Here is a 15032-nt window from a genome sequence, read left to right on the forward strand (position 1 = left end):
GTTGTAATTATTTTTAAAAGGTTCATCTGTACATATACGCGAAATGTGCATATTTTGTAAAATCTTTGTTTTATTTTATCTGTACATGGGATCTGGATAAATTAGCCGCTGTGGACATAGACCTTCCAATGAAATGAATATTATGCTTTTATGGAGATGGGTTGTATCTAGAAAGCGGCCCCCTAGCTCTCTCTATTAGTTTTTCAGAGTTCACTTCCAAAATTTTGTGAGAGGTTTATGGGAAAACAGATTTGTTTTCTCTTGCAAATTAAAGTAAATGGTGGGTGACATTTCAAAAGGTTTCTGGATAATCTGTGGCTGATCTGAACTTTAGCCCAGATGTTGAGCACAGTGTACAGAGACTGCCGAGAATGACAAAATCAATAAGCATATTCTTCATCAAATAAACCGCTTGCTGCAAGGCAGCCCTTCTAAATTTCAGTGGAAGTCTTGTAAGGATATTTAGCTCCCATAGAAATTGTCCATAAGTCAGCACGTATGAAATAATAAAAAGAATTCATGGGAAAAACATGTGATGTGCTCTCATTGACTTCTAGTGGGATTGTTACTTTTTGCACAGGAACTCTGAACCTTTTGTTTAAAGGATGTAAGAAAGAGAGCCAAAAGTAAATATGGAAACAAAAAGTTATTAGATCTTTCAAAGAGTGGAAGGAGCAGAAAGTACATTCAGTTTATTTTATACAAATCTGTTACACTTAAACTTGAGTTTTCGCTACATATGAACTTCCTTACTTAGTATTAGCAATATGTGGGGCCTTTTTTTTTTGTCATAGAACGCACCAGAAAGGAGTTCCGGCACCTTTTTTCAACGGATTTTCCAGAGTTGCCTTGAACAAAATCCTCATCTTTTAGATACACTAAAAATTGAAGGGTTTTTTTTTCAACTACAAAGGTAAACCTTGTAGGGTAGGCAAGGCAGGTTGTATGATGTATGTGAGTTCCGGCACTTTCCGGCAATATGCATAGAATCATATTAGACTGGAATTTTGAGAGGTTTGTACTCAGTGGTTTCTCTAACAGGAGAATCAGTGTTACAGTGTTACAACTGAGTTTATTCAGGGAGGGTTTTGGTGCTACTCCCGGAATAACGTATATTTCAACATGATAGAAGCTTCTCCCACACAGCTCTCAGAAACAGCTCTTTGCAATGTAACTCCATCAGAGATGTACTGTATACTGAAATAAGCAGGGCTTTTTTTCTCATAGAACGCCCAGAACGGAGTTCCAGCACCTTTTTGGATGGAACCTTTTAGGATAGGCAAGGTGGGTTGTATGACATGTGTGAGTTCCGGCACCTTTTTCTTTTACAAAAAAAGCACTGGAAGTAATGTTGTATATAATTCTAAACTCAATAAAATTGTTTACTTTTTACTTCAGAACTATCTCTGAGTGCAGCTACAGCACATCTCATACATATCAAAAGACACCAGACGAGATCAGCATTGTTGCACAAAGAATTTTCTGACAAAAAAAAGACAAGTGCAAAAAATGGGATCAGGGACATGTAACTAAAACAATATCCAGAATCTTCAGTTATGGTATCAGGAAGGCCACGACTGAATGAACTAAGACTTGCAAAAAATGCCAAAACTTTAACAAAAAATGTTTCTTTCAATGTGTAAGGAACAAGAAAAAAAAATCAATGAAATAATCAGTCTCTAATAGAAGAAGATGGCAAAAAGTAATAGGCAGCAGGGATAACTTAATGGCTCCCTTCCATTTGTCTTTATGCAAAAGCAAAGAATAGCTCAACTATTAAAAGCAGCATGGTAGCAGACAGACCAGGAATGCAGGTCAACATAGATAAAACAACACATATCCACTTTAACCAAGTTCAAATCACCAGGACCAGATGGTTTACATCTCAGAGTACTGAAGGAGCTGGCAGATGTGTGATCTCGAAACCACTGAACAAAATCTTTCAGAGCTCCTGGAGCACAAGGGAACTGCTAGAGGACTGGAAAAGAGCTGATGTGGAGGGAAAAAATGGATCCAGGAAACTTAAGATCAATCAGCTGGAAATTCTGGAAAAGATAATCAAAACAGCAGATTGGTGAGCATCTATAAATGAACAAAACGATCACTAGAAGCCAGCATGGGTTTGTTAAAAACAGACTGTGCCACAGAAACCTTATTGCCATTTTTGATAAAATTAAATTAGTGGATGAGAGAAATGATATGGATATAGTTTACTTGGACACCAGTAAGGCATTTGACAAGACCACAGCTTCTTTCTTGGTAAGATAGATAGATAGTACCACCACCAGATGAATCCACAGTTCACTGTCTAACTGCACTGAGCATATAGTCCTCAATGGGACTACAGGTAGTCTTCAACTTATCACCACAATTGAGCCCAAAATTTCAGTTGATAAGCAAGATAGTTGTTAATTGAGTTTTGCTCCACTTTTATGATTTTTTTTGCCACAGTTTTTAAATGTATCACTGCAGCTGTTAAGTTTGTCTTTTTCTTAAATATTTGTGTATGTATTGAGACTAGCATTCCACATCTTTTATCTTACAAAATTCAAGAGGGTATTCCGTTGTGTGGTTCAGGAAACCATTTCAAGATATGGACTTTATAGAAAACATTATTACTTAAGTAAACTCTCTATCTTAGAAATAAACATATTCACACATTCGTGAATAAGGTTTAGAGAAGACATAATGACGAATCATATTTATAGTATTGGAACTGGGCAGATTTAAGCCCATCAGAACTAAATGCATGTATTTCTCTTTATTTCATACTTAGCATTAGCAGAAAGTTATTCTGCCATTTTGAGAATTAATGGTATGGTCTTTTGGTCTCCGGACTTCATAACAAAGGTGTTTTAAGACTTCATGTAATATGTGAACTGCCCAGCCTTCAAATAAATACATACATTTTATATATTTAAAATCTCACAGTTTATATTAATGTAGAAATTGTAATTTTCCAAGATAAAGGGACAGAAAAGCTAAAATACCTAATACATACCTATTTTGATTATACCTTTAACTTGGATTTCAGTTACATTTATTTGATAGACAATATGCTTATTATTTGGGAGAAAAATACTCTGAAATTCCTTCCTTCCTTCCTTCCTTCCTTCCTTCCTTCCTTCCTTCCTTCCTTCCTTCCTTCCTTCCTTCCTTCCTTCCTTCCTTCCTTCCTTCCTTCCTTCCTTCCCCCTCCCTCCCTCCTTTCAGATTTGCATGTTATTTTTGATTATTTGTTGATGTAAAATTTATTGTAAATAATAATAGGTAGACAGTATTGCTCAATTATCAAAGCATAGTTTTAATTAATTAGCAGTTTATTCACACTAATGGGTTTCTTGTGTGTCGACATCAAATTATTTATAATGCTTTATTATAATAAAGTACATTAAGATCATCACTTCTAGAAAGCACTTGAGTGGGACCTGTGCTAATTGGCTCAGATTAATGAACAGCCCATTATTGGATTGAAGATATATGTGGTTATATTCTAATTAGGCCCTCTCCAAACTGTTGTTAAAAGATACCTTAATACATTTATTCACCTTCTTAAATTTTAAGTTATTTTTATACATGTTTGGGGATTACTTTTCTCTATCCAATTAGAGATGTTGTATTGGAGTGCTGTTCTCCACTGACCTTGATTTATTATAGTGTGTTAACTTTACTTTGGATAAATAGATACAATACTTTAGTTTAAGCAATAGCTTATCATTGACTAGCTAAATACAATATGGAGAATTATGTGATATAGCTGCTGCTATGTTGTACACTTACATTGCTAGGGCAGGAACTGGATAGTTGGACTTGGAAAAAAGTAATATTTTTTATTTATGGAACAATCTAGTGAGTATTAAGGTAGCATTCCTAGGGTTATAATTTCTTAAGGACAAGCTGTTTCCCTTTGTCAATGTGCAGGAAGGCCTTCACATTTTTCATAACCCTCTCCTGAAGTTTGAAGTGGTGCAATCCAGGCAAAGCAGCACCAAATGATCTCCGGAAGGCACAATTTAAATCACAAATACATCCTGGGAAAGAATGAGAATTTCAACACAATCTTTCTCCTTTGATTTAAAACCACAAATAAATAGAGACCGTGTGGTTCAGTAGACAAAAAGTTTTCTCAGGACAGGCAAGTGCTTGGATCAACTCTCATTGAACTATGAAACTCATTAGTTGGCCTTGGAGCACTTCATAGCTTTCATGTTAACTAAGGTTGTCAAAGGTTAACGTGGGAGCAAAAAGCAAAAAGAGGGCTAAATGTGGTTTGCAATTATTAGACAAACAAATCATTTAAATAGTAGATAGTCTGTGTTGTTAGAGTTAATAATAAATATTACATAATATTGTGGTATCTGATTTATTTTTCACCATCACCAAGGAACAGGGAAGTGGGTTAATTTAGAATCTCAGAGATGTAGCTTTTTTTCTCTGCAGAAACTTCTTGGAATAACCTTTATTCCCTCATTATTAGTCAGTTCACTTGGGATGATTAATCACATACAAATAATGCATTTGTAGTGAAGCTATGTTAATTCTGTATAAATCACTAACCTTTGCTTCTAATCAGTGCCAAGTTGGGCTATATGGTTTTATAAGAAAGGGGTGGATAGCTGCAGTTTATATAATATATTATATTGCAAATAATGTCACTTGCTTAGTTTGATTGGTTTTTTTCAAAAAGCAACTAATAATTTTTTAATGAGCAGACTATGAACTTTTTGATGTACAACAATGTCTCCTAAGCAGCAATGTGATCTATGTTCTAACCATCAGTTGTTAGAAGATGTTTAGAAAATTATATTTAATATGTTCTTTGTTGCTCTTAATGAGCATGTGCAAATATATCACACATTATCTCCATATGTGTTGTTCCCCATTATTACAGCCTACTATTATGGGAAACATTTTAAAGTTTTGTCTAAGGATAGAACAAAAGAAAAACCACTCATCTGGCTCTAATGTTAAGATGCTTCATCTTCAGGATTTGAAGTCCGTTCTTGAAACCCATTGAGGGATTTACGCTCATATGATTAGAATCCAAATCTTTTCAGAGATTTTTTTCGCTGCTTATCAGTATCGTCAAAAGGTTTGGTAGTCTATGGATATTGGAGATCTGTTCATAACATCAGTGCTCAACTAGCCCAGCCGAATTTGTGATAAAACCATATTACTTTCATCATCTGTTTTGTCTTTAAGATTAGTCTGATGCACTGATAATTGATACTAGAAAATAAAATGCATTTCTTCTGCAGAAAATCTTAGATGAGATTAGAGATTTATATTGATCACTCAAAGTCATTTCCCATAATTTAATCAACACATTTAAAATGTTTCCTGTTGTAATAGCCTTAGATAATTTATCAGGATTTCTTGGTAAATAAACTTCAGAGTTATTCCACATCTTCAGCACAAGCTAGAATAGTCTCATTATTGCTTTCATGATGATAAAACTTAAGGGATAGTATAATTGATAGTGGGATGGAAGATAATCTAAAATTATCTCTTTTTGTATGATCAGTTTGCTGTTTTGTTGTTTCTATTTTTGAGCGTTGTGTATTTCAGTTCTTCAAGAGTATTATTCTCATAGTGATGAAATGATATTGTTGCACTCTGACCTGAAACAATATGGAATTCCAGAGTTTGCCTTATGGCACAATCCTGCACATCTCTATTCAGAACGACGTCCTTTGAATTTAATGAGATTTATTTGAAGATAGGTGGAATTTCTATCCTATTTTCTATAGCATGAGAAAACACTTTATAGTTTTTTCTTCTTTGGTTACTTATGAGGTTATAGTTGCTGACAAACAGGGACCTGAAAAAGTTCTCTGTAGAGTAGAATAGAATAGAACAGAGTAGGAAGGGACCTTGGAGGTCTTCTAGTTCAACCTCTTGCTCAAACAGGAGACCCTATGCCAATGATGGCAAACCTTTTAAAGGCCGAGTCCCCCCAAACCGCCCTGCCCCCTGCTCTGCCCCGCCTCACCTGCCTGCAGGCCACCCACCGCCTCCATGGCCTGCCACAGCAGATTGCACAGGTGGCCCTGCAGCGCCATGGTGGCCATGCCCTCCACCCGCACCTTGCAGCATCAAGTGTGTGCGATGGGGCATGATGGCAGAGTCTTGTCCCTACTGCCCAGCTGCCATGTCCTTGGCTGTGCTGCTCCACATGGGCCGCACCTGGGGGTAACTCTTCTCTGGGGGGCTGCTAGTGAGGAGGGGGCTGGGAGGGAAGGTGGGACTGGGGTGACAGTGTGTGTGCCCACAGAGAGGGCTCTGAGTGCCACCTCTGGCACGCGTGCCATAGGTTTGCCACCACTGCCCTATGTCATTTCAGACAAGTGGCTGTCCAGTCTCTTCTTAAAAGGTTCCAGTGATGAAGGACCCCCAACTTCTGAATCTCTTCCACCACTTTTTAAGAGAGGGTTGTTTTTCTTAGACAGGACTGTGTTACATGTTTATTAACCTAGGTTCCCAGAGCCACAACTATATTTAGAAAGCATACACCATACAGATTTTTGGATCCTGCCCTGTGTGCTACTCCTTTTTAAATAAAATAATAGCATAACTCTATCTGTTTGGAATTCAGCCTCATCATGAAAGTGGGCATAGGATTGTACCGTAGCTGTCTAGGTTTTTTTTAACCTACTTCATCCTTAGATGTGATGAAAAGAAAGAAAAGTTGATTTACTAATAAATTGAGTTCTGAGAAATGCAGGAAATGTATAGGCTTATCCTTTGGGAACAATTTACTGAGGGTGCCAGCAGAGTTTGACGTGAACAAAGCAAGCACTAAGCTGTGGAAAATCCCTGTTGCATCTGTTTTAATGCTGGGATTTGCCTGAGAAGTTACATGTAGAGTTCTCAAAATATACTTTGTGGTCTCTTGGAGATTAAAATTGTATAATAATAAAAGGGATCATGATAATAATGATAAATACTGCACAATGCAGCTTGAGCAGAGCCTCTAAAAAGTTAGTTCAAGAATTTTGGCTACTGTAGTCTGGATAAACATGAAATGTGATGTTATTATTTCTAGAACTTTCTGTTTGATTAGCTGTTTACTAGATTGCCATCAGAACACATTCCAGGAGCAAGCATGTATTAATAATATTTATTATCCATCAGAATACATAAAGTGGACGAAGCAAGCAGTATCTATGGAAGAACCAGAAAATGCAGCTAATCCCTTGTAACAATTCTTCCTGGCTCCAAAATAAATGGGCAAATGATCTCTCTTCCTTAAATAAAGTGCCTTTTTGGAAAAGTTATAGAGTTGTTCCCCTATAATTAAACATGGTGCACTTGGTTTTTCCTCAAGGTAATCTTGGGAAAATGGAATGTACCTAGCATTGATTCTTTGGTTGCCAGAGTCGCTGCTTCCCACTTAAAATTTTGTGGAGTGTTATAGCATAAGTATTATAGTTAGAATAGTGTATTTTACTTGGCTTGAATTCAAAGGAAAAGATACACAGGTCCACCATACATACATTAAGCGTGAGGTTTACTTCCAAGTTCTACTTTAATACTTCTACATCATAAAAGAAACAATGGTACTCTTTAAAGCTGTCATCTATGTGTTTTTCTTTCCTATATTTGCTTTGTGTTCACTGGTTTTTTTAGGACCTGAAATCCTCACTATGACTTCTCCTTCTTGTCTTGATATTCATGAGAATTTTTCTTAAGATAACTTGTTTATTTAGTAATGTCAAGATTTGATCTCAGACTACCTTTATCCAGAGCATATGCTATATCATTTAGCTACGGCCCTACTCTCAGTGTAATTCTATCCACATGAGCAACTTACCTGTATACACATAATCAGAGGGATATATCGATTTAAAAGATATCCCTTCATTCATTTAGGTGCTGCTCTAGGAAATTTCTGATCTCTTAGAATGTTTTTTAAAGGATAAGTTTTGTTAGTGATGGAAGTGGGGAAATAAAAATCCAGCAAGTCCAGACCAATATGCTTTCTTATTTCATGTTCAAAGTCTACAACTCTCAGTTAAAATCTGGTCTTCTATATACTGTGTTCCTCTATTCACCATTTTCTTAGCGCATGGCTGCGTTTTCTGCTCCTTTTCAAAATGACTGTTATTGACTTGATATATCCCTTTAACAGCAACTCTGTATCACTGTTGACATTTAATTTTCAGTTTAAATGTTTTAATTAAAATCTGACATCTTTTGGCATGATAATGAAAATGGCCTGGAATTACACTTGCAGATTGCATTTACGTGAATGTATGAATTTGTTTGAAGAAAATTGACTTTACATTCATTCCTGTAGCAGCAGTACTGTAATTTGGCTACAGAGAATGCTTTCTTGGAGAGAGGACCAAAGTTTCTAATAATATTACAGATATATTAGACTACCATAGAAGCAAAGTAACTAATGTCGCTTATTTATCTATATTAACTGTGTCTTCATTGATTAAGCTTATGCCAAGCTTCAGCCAAAAATGTAATTATTCAAATAATTAAGAAACTCTCCAGTGCTGAGTCAGCAGCTCATTATCTGACTGCATTATCTGAATCATTTTGCCTCACTTGCTACATTTTAAGGAATGTGAGCTTCAGATGATAGTCATGAATGAAGGCAAATATATGTGTCCCAGGATAATTTTTCAGGATCCAATCTGGATCAACCAGCAGATTAACCTCTGGTCCCAGTGATCATCCCAGATTGGATCCTCCAGACAATAGTGATCGTGGGTAACTATCACATTTCCTCACAACTTATTGGCTACTTTCCCTATCAATGTTAAACAAATTAAATGAGACAAGTAAAGACAGGTACTTATCCAATGCTTTTTGGCAGGAAGCTCTTTTATAATCTGGACTATCCCAAGAAACATCTCAGGAATATGGAAAACACTAATCCTAAATTTACTTAAGTACAGAATTTGTTTAAGTATAAAATAAATCTCATCAATTTCATTAATGACTGAGAATGTAAATAGGTTATATGTACTAATGAACAAAATAAAAATACTGTACACATCAACCACTTCTATATTTTCCCCCTCCCTCCCCCTGGTTCATTACAATAGACGTAAAGTACTGATATTCTGTATTTTCTGTGGAAGAAGCTGTGTTCACATATTTGCATTTCATATATAAATGTGTTCAGCTTTTCTTTGTTTTCTGTTGGGCAAATTTTTAACTGAACTGGCAAAAATATAAATAACTTAAAGTACTTTTTTGTGCATGCCTTGGCATTTTATTTTTAAAAAATGAACACTGGATTGTCCATCTTGCACTACTTGTAGAGTGATTATCAAAGTGAACACTGAGAAACAATTGTAAGGTTTCTTTTTTTAAAAAAATTCATCTATTCTCATGCAATGTTTTCTCTTTATCCCCATGAGGAATTCTACTATCACCCCAAGGAGAAGCTTACAATCAAGTTCCACTGCTTTTCCCCATTGGTTATTCCTTTTTCTTTAAAAAGGTGGTGCTTTGGATTGTCAAAAGCAACAACAGTGTTAAATCCTGCTACATACTGGATGATCTTATGGATTCTCCAGTAAAGGCTTCACCCAGTGTTACCAGAGTTGCTGTGAAATACCTTGTCCATAAATAGCTGGGGGGGGGGGAAACACATTTTTCCCCCTGCACTCATCCGTCCCTAGTCTGACTACTGTGTAGTCTCTGCTCTTCCACCTGTCTTCCAAGTCTTATATGGGAGGGCTTATAAACTTACAGCTGCACTCCATAGAGTTGCTGTGCCAGTGTCTTGCTTTCCAAAAGCTTCAGAACAAATGGCATTCCTCTAATGTGCAACGCACAACCTCACCCACCTACTGAAGTGCTCCACAGTTTGAAGCTCCTGTTTTCTCAGTTATATCCCAAGGTCATTTTCTTCTCACTCTCCAAAGGTCTGAAGAATTTCTTTGCCATCTCCTGGGGCCAAGGCTTTTTATTTTGGGAAAGAATATCAGAGATGTTTCTTTCTTGCTCTCTTCCTTTTAAATTTAAGCAGTTTTATGACGCTGACATCCCCTATAACAAAAGGTAGCAAATTTAAAGATGTGCCACACTATTTCCTTGGCATCTTGTTTTAAAGTAGGAAGCACACAATCAGATGAGTGAAAGCAAAATATTACATTTTTCAAAAACTGCATAGTGACTTCCTAAAGCAGATGCCAAGTAACTTATTTCCATGGGAAATGCTGGAAAGGTATCAAATAAAGAAAAAGAGTTCTAATTCAAATTCATTGAACTACATCTTTTTAAATGCGGTATTTATTTATGATGTCCAGGTTTCCATTGATTAGGCATTATAAACTGGGAATCAATATTCATACATAAAATGATGAACACAATTTTACAAAATCACACACTAATTCTATCTCTCACTACCATAACTAAATACCAAATTCCTTTTCCCCTTATGGATAATATATTCTCCAAAATACAGATAAAGCCAAAATAATCTGGAACATAGGATATGGTTAATAGCCAGTAGAATAGCTGGTTAACAAATTACTGCACTGAATACTTAGTATTAGAAATACAGATAACCACACAGCAAGGTGTACTATAATTATTTGGATGGGACACTTCAGTTCCTAAACCCGCCAGCTGTCCGTCATTTCATTTGTGCTTCAGTGTTAACTCTTTGCCCTTTGTATAATTTATATATATATATATCTATATATATATCTATATATCTATCTATCTATCTATATCTATCTATCTATCTATCTATCTTTCTATCTATCTATATGTGTGTGTGTGTGTGTGTGTGTGTGTGTGTGTGTGTATAGTTTGAATCCATAGGTCCCATTAGTTTCAATATGGGTAGTCCTTGGTTTATGTCCATTTTCAGTGAACATTGAGAGTTTCAATGGTGCTGAAAAAAATGGGGGTATCACTGGTTCTTGAAGTTCTGGCCATTGTAACGTCTCCAAGGTCACTTGAACATGATCTGCAGGCTTGGGTGCCCAGCTCACTATTATGCCCTTGCAGGGAGCCACAGGATCACCATTAGTGATTTCCAATGCCAGCTTCTAACCAGCAAAGTCAATAGGGAAGCCAGTGGGGGAAGGTTGCAAGTCACTCTGAAAAATCTTTAGGACTGCATTATTTAGCAAGGGCAATCCCAGTCCCAATTGCTGTCATAACCTGAGGACTATCTGTGTGATGATGCTACAATAATGATTTACAGTACAGTAAAACACTTAGCCTAAAAATGAACTATTGTTCATATATCAGTTGCCAGCCGTGATTTTTTTTTGTTTACTATGATTGTCACCTTTCTATTTTGTATTTTATTTGTAGCTTGTCATGAGATCAGAAAGTATTGACTTTTTTTTTCCTTTTCCTTGACAGGATCCTTCAAAATGTGGACGCAAGAAAACAGTCTCCTTCAGCAGCATGCCCTCAGAAAAGAAAATAAGTAGTGCAAGTGACTGCATCAGCTTCATGCAAGCTGGCTGTGAACTGAAGAAAGTCCGGCAAAACTCTCGTATTTATAATAGATTTTTTACTCTTGACCCTGATTTGCAGGCACTTCGCTGGGAACCCTCTAAAAAGGATTCAGAGAAGGCAAAACTTGATATTTCTGCGATTAAAGAGATCAGACTAGGGAAGAACACAGAAACATTCAGAAACAATGGACTTGCGGATCAGATTTCGGAAGACTGTGCCTTCTCCATAATTCACGGAGAAAATTATGAATCCCTAGACTTAGTTGCCAATTCAGCAGACGTGGCCAACATTTGGGTATCGGGTTTACAGTACCTGGTTTCTCGTACTAAGCAATGTTTGGATTTGATAGAGAGTAGCCAAAATACTCCACGGTTTGCTTGGCTTACCTCTGTATTTGAAGCTGCAGATGTTGAAGGCAATGGGATTATGTTGGAGGACACAGTTGTAGAATTAATAAAACAGCTGAACCCGGCCTTAAAAGAGTCCAAAATCAGATTAAAATTTAAGGAGATTCAAAGGAGCAAAGAGAAACTAACAACTCGTGTAACAAAAGAAGAATTTTGTGAAGCATACACGGAGCTTTGTACAAGACCTGAAGTTTATTTTTTGCTAGTACAAATATCTAAAAACAAAGAGTATGTAGATGCCAAGGACCTTATGCTTTTTTTAGAAGCTGAGCAAGGGGTTGCAGGTATCACCGAGGACATTTGCCTTGATATCATTCGTAGATATGAATTTTCACAGGAAGGGCAGTTGAAGGGTTTCCTTGCAATCGATGGATTTACACAATATTTGTTGTCTCCAGAATGTGATATTTTCGATACCTCACACAAGAAGGTTGTTCAAGACATGACCCAGTCTTTATCACACTATTATATTAACTCATCTCACAATACCTATTTGATAGAAGACCAGGTCCGAGGGCCAGCAGATATCAATGGCTATATCAGGGCACTGAAGATGAGCTGTAGAAGTATCGAACTGGATGTTTGTGATGGGCCAGATAATGAGCCCATCATTTGTAACTGTCATAATAGGGCATCACCTTTGTCCTTTAAATATGTAATTGAAGTAATCAACAAATTAGCCTTTGTTTCTTCAGAGTATCCTCTTATTCTCTGCTTGCAAAACCACTGCTCCATACAGCAGCAGAAAATCATGGCTGAACATATGAAGAAGACTTTTGGGACCAAACTGTACACCGATGCACCACTAGTATCAGAAACGTATCTGCCATCTCCAGAGAAACTGAAAATGAAAATTATTATCAAAGGAAAGAAACTGCCTTATGGTAAGGATTTATTAGAAGGAGAAATCACAGATGAAGATGAAGAAGCTGAAATATCTCGCAGAAAGTCTGAAGAATATTTAGGGGACCCAAAAATGTCCTGGCTATGCAAAGAGCTTTCTGATCTTGTAACTGTATGTAAATCAGTCCAATTCAAGGATTTTGAGAACTCAATGAAAAATCAGAATTATTGGGAAATGTGTTCTTTCAGTGAAGGAGAAGCCAGTAAAATTGCAAATGAATGTCCAGAAGACTTTGTCAATTATAATAAGAGATTTCTGTCTCGAATATATCCAAGTGCCATGAGAATAGATTCCAGTAATGTAAACCCACAAGACTTTTGGAACTGTGGTTGCCAGATAGTGGCAATGAATTATCAAACACCTGGGCCAATGATGGATTTACATACTGGATGGTTTCTACAGAATGGGGGTTGTGGTTACGTCCTTCGACCTTCTGTTATGCGAGAAGAGGTGTCTTACTTCAGTGCAAACACAAAAGGCATCGTCCCAGGGGCTTCCCCACAAGTTTTACATGTCAAAATCATCAGTGGACAAAACTTTCCAAAGCCCAAAGGAGCCTGTGCCAAAGGGGACGTCATAGATCCTTATGTGTGTCTAGAAATCCATGGGATTCCCGCAGACTGTACAGAGCAGAGGACTAAAACTGTTCAGCAGAACAGTGATAATCCTATTTTTGATGAGAGTTTTGAGTTTGAGATCAACTTGCCAGAGCTTGCCATGATCCGCTTTGTAGTCTTGGATGATGATTATATTGGTGATGAATTCATAGGCCAATATACGATTCCCCTGGAATGTTTACAGTCAGGCTATCGACATGTACCTCTGCGCTCCTTTGTAGGGGACATCATGGAGCATGTTACACTTTTTGTGCACATTGCAATAACTAACCGGAGCGGTGGAGGGAAGGCCCAAAAGCGTAACTTGTCGGCTAGAATAAGAATGAAAACTAGAGACTATACTATGCTGAGGAACACAAGCCTTAAGATTATAGATGATATCTTTAAGCTCGCAGTACACCCACTGAGAGAAGCAACTGACCTGAGGGAGAACATGCAGGTAAGGAAAACTGAGGGTTTTTTTATTTTAATAATTGAAAGCTTGGTTTAACAAACTATCACATGAAATACAAATATTGGTGCTATTCCTGGTTGTTAGGTTTTTTTTTAATAGCCAGGATTATAATCACCATTAGTAAATTCAAAGAAATTGCTGTCTACAGTTTCTGTCTTTATAGGGTCAAAAAACTGAAGCTTAGGATTTTTTTGCTTGCCTTGAAGTTGGAGGCTTCCAATTTCTCTATGTTATTCTTACTCTCCTGAATTTTTCTACAACAATGAGCTAGTTTTTGTTTTTTTTAAGTGCTCCTCTGGTTGAGAAATTAGATTACAATGAAACTGCACTATTATTTGAGATGCATTGTTTGTACACTTCTATATATAATTCTTATAATAGCCTTCCCATTTTTCTGGAAGGGAGGATGCACATATACAGTGCTGGATAATACAATTCTGTGAGTGAGAGAGAGGGCGGGATTGGGAGGGAGGGAGGAAGAGACAGACAAATTCATAAAATTTGGTGCTGTCCCATGAATTCAGAACTCTAGAAAGTAGAAAATATTACTAACTGCAGATCTACTTCTGCTACTCAGAAAATATTATTATACTTAGGAATCCACGAAACAACCATAAACCTGCACTTATTTAAAAATAAATCCCCGCTAAATACAGTGAGATTATTTTTATGTAATCAAGTTTGTAATATTAAACTCTTCTGAACTTTTATCTTCTTCCCAAGCTCGCCCTCAGTTATACATGAACTTGCACGTATAAGTGTCTTTTTAAAGCATCAATTCAATTGTTTAGATAAGCTGTTTCCTCTTAATTTTTCATTTTCAAGATATTTAGAAAACAAGGCTTTACTTGTAGGAGAGTCATGGAACATTTCCCATCACAAGAGCAAATATATTAGTAATATGTTCAGTTACTGATAAATATTTTTTGTTCTCCCACAGTATGTAGACTTCAGTGATTTATGATTGGAGACCAAATAAAAAATAGCAATGTGACACACAATATAAAACAAATAACAAGACAGATTCATGACAGACTGTTAAGGCTGTTTTGGGAATCCCTCTGCAAAATGGTCACCAGGCCCCACACCTCCTGGTGGTGGCATTGCTACTTTCCTGGAAATTTTTAGTGAGAGATTGGAAAGTAAGAAGCAGCTAATTTCCGCATTTGACCAATTCATACAGTAGGAGAGGTGGGGATATAAAC

General features: G+C 36.7%; 1 protein-coding gene across 1 annotated transcript in view; it reads left to right on the forward strand.

Moving 5' to 3' along the window:
• The window catches only part of PLCL1 (phospholipase C like 1 (inactive)), a gene marked incomplete at its 5' end in the record, with an annotated part of 213301 nt that overhangs the window by 140961 nt on the left and 57308 nt on the right, over nucleotides 1-15032 (forward strand). Inside the window, one exon of the mRNA XM_081329954.1 lies at nucleotides 11347-13812. Coding sequence (XP_081186080.1) covers nucleotides 11347-13812 — 2466 coding nt within the window. The remainder of the gene's footprint in view (nucleotides 1-11346; nucleotides 13813-15032) is intronic.

Source organism: Vipera berus (assembly GCF_964194415.1).
Source record: "Vipera berus genome assembly, chromosome: 1".
Taxonomy (NCBI): Eukaryota; Metazoa; Chordata; class Lepidosauria; order Squamata; family Viperidae; genus Vipera; species Vipera berus.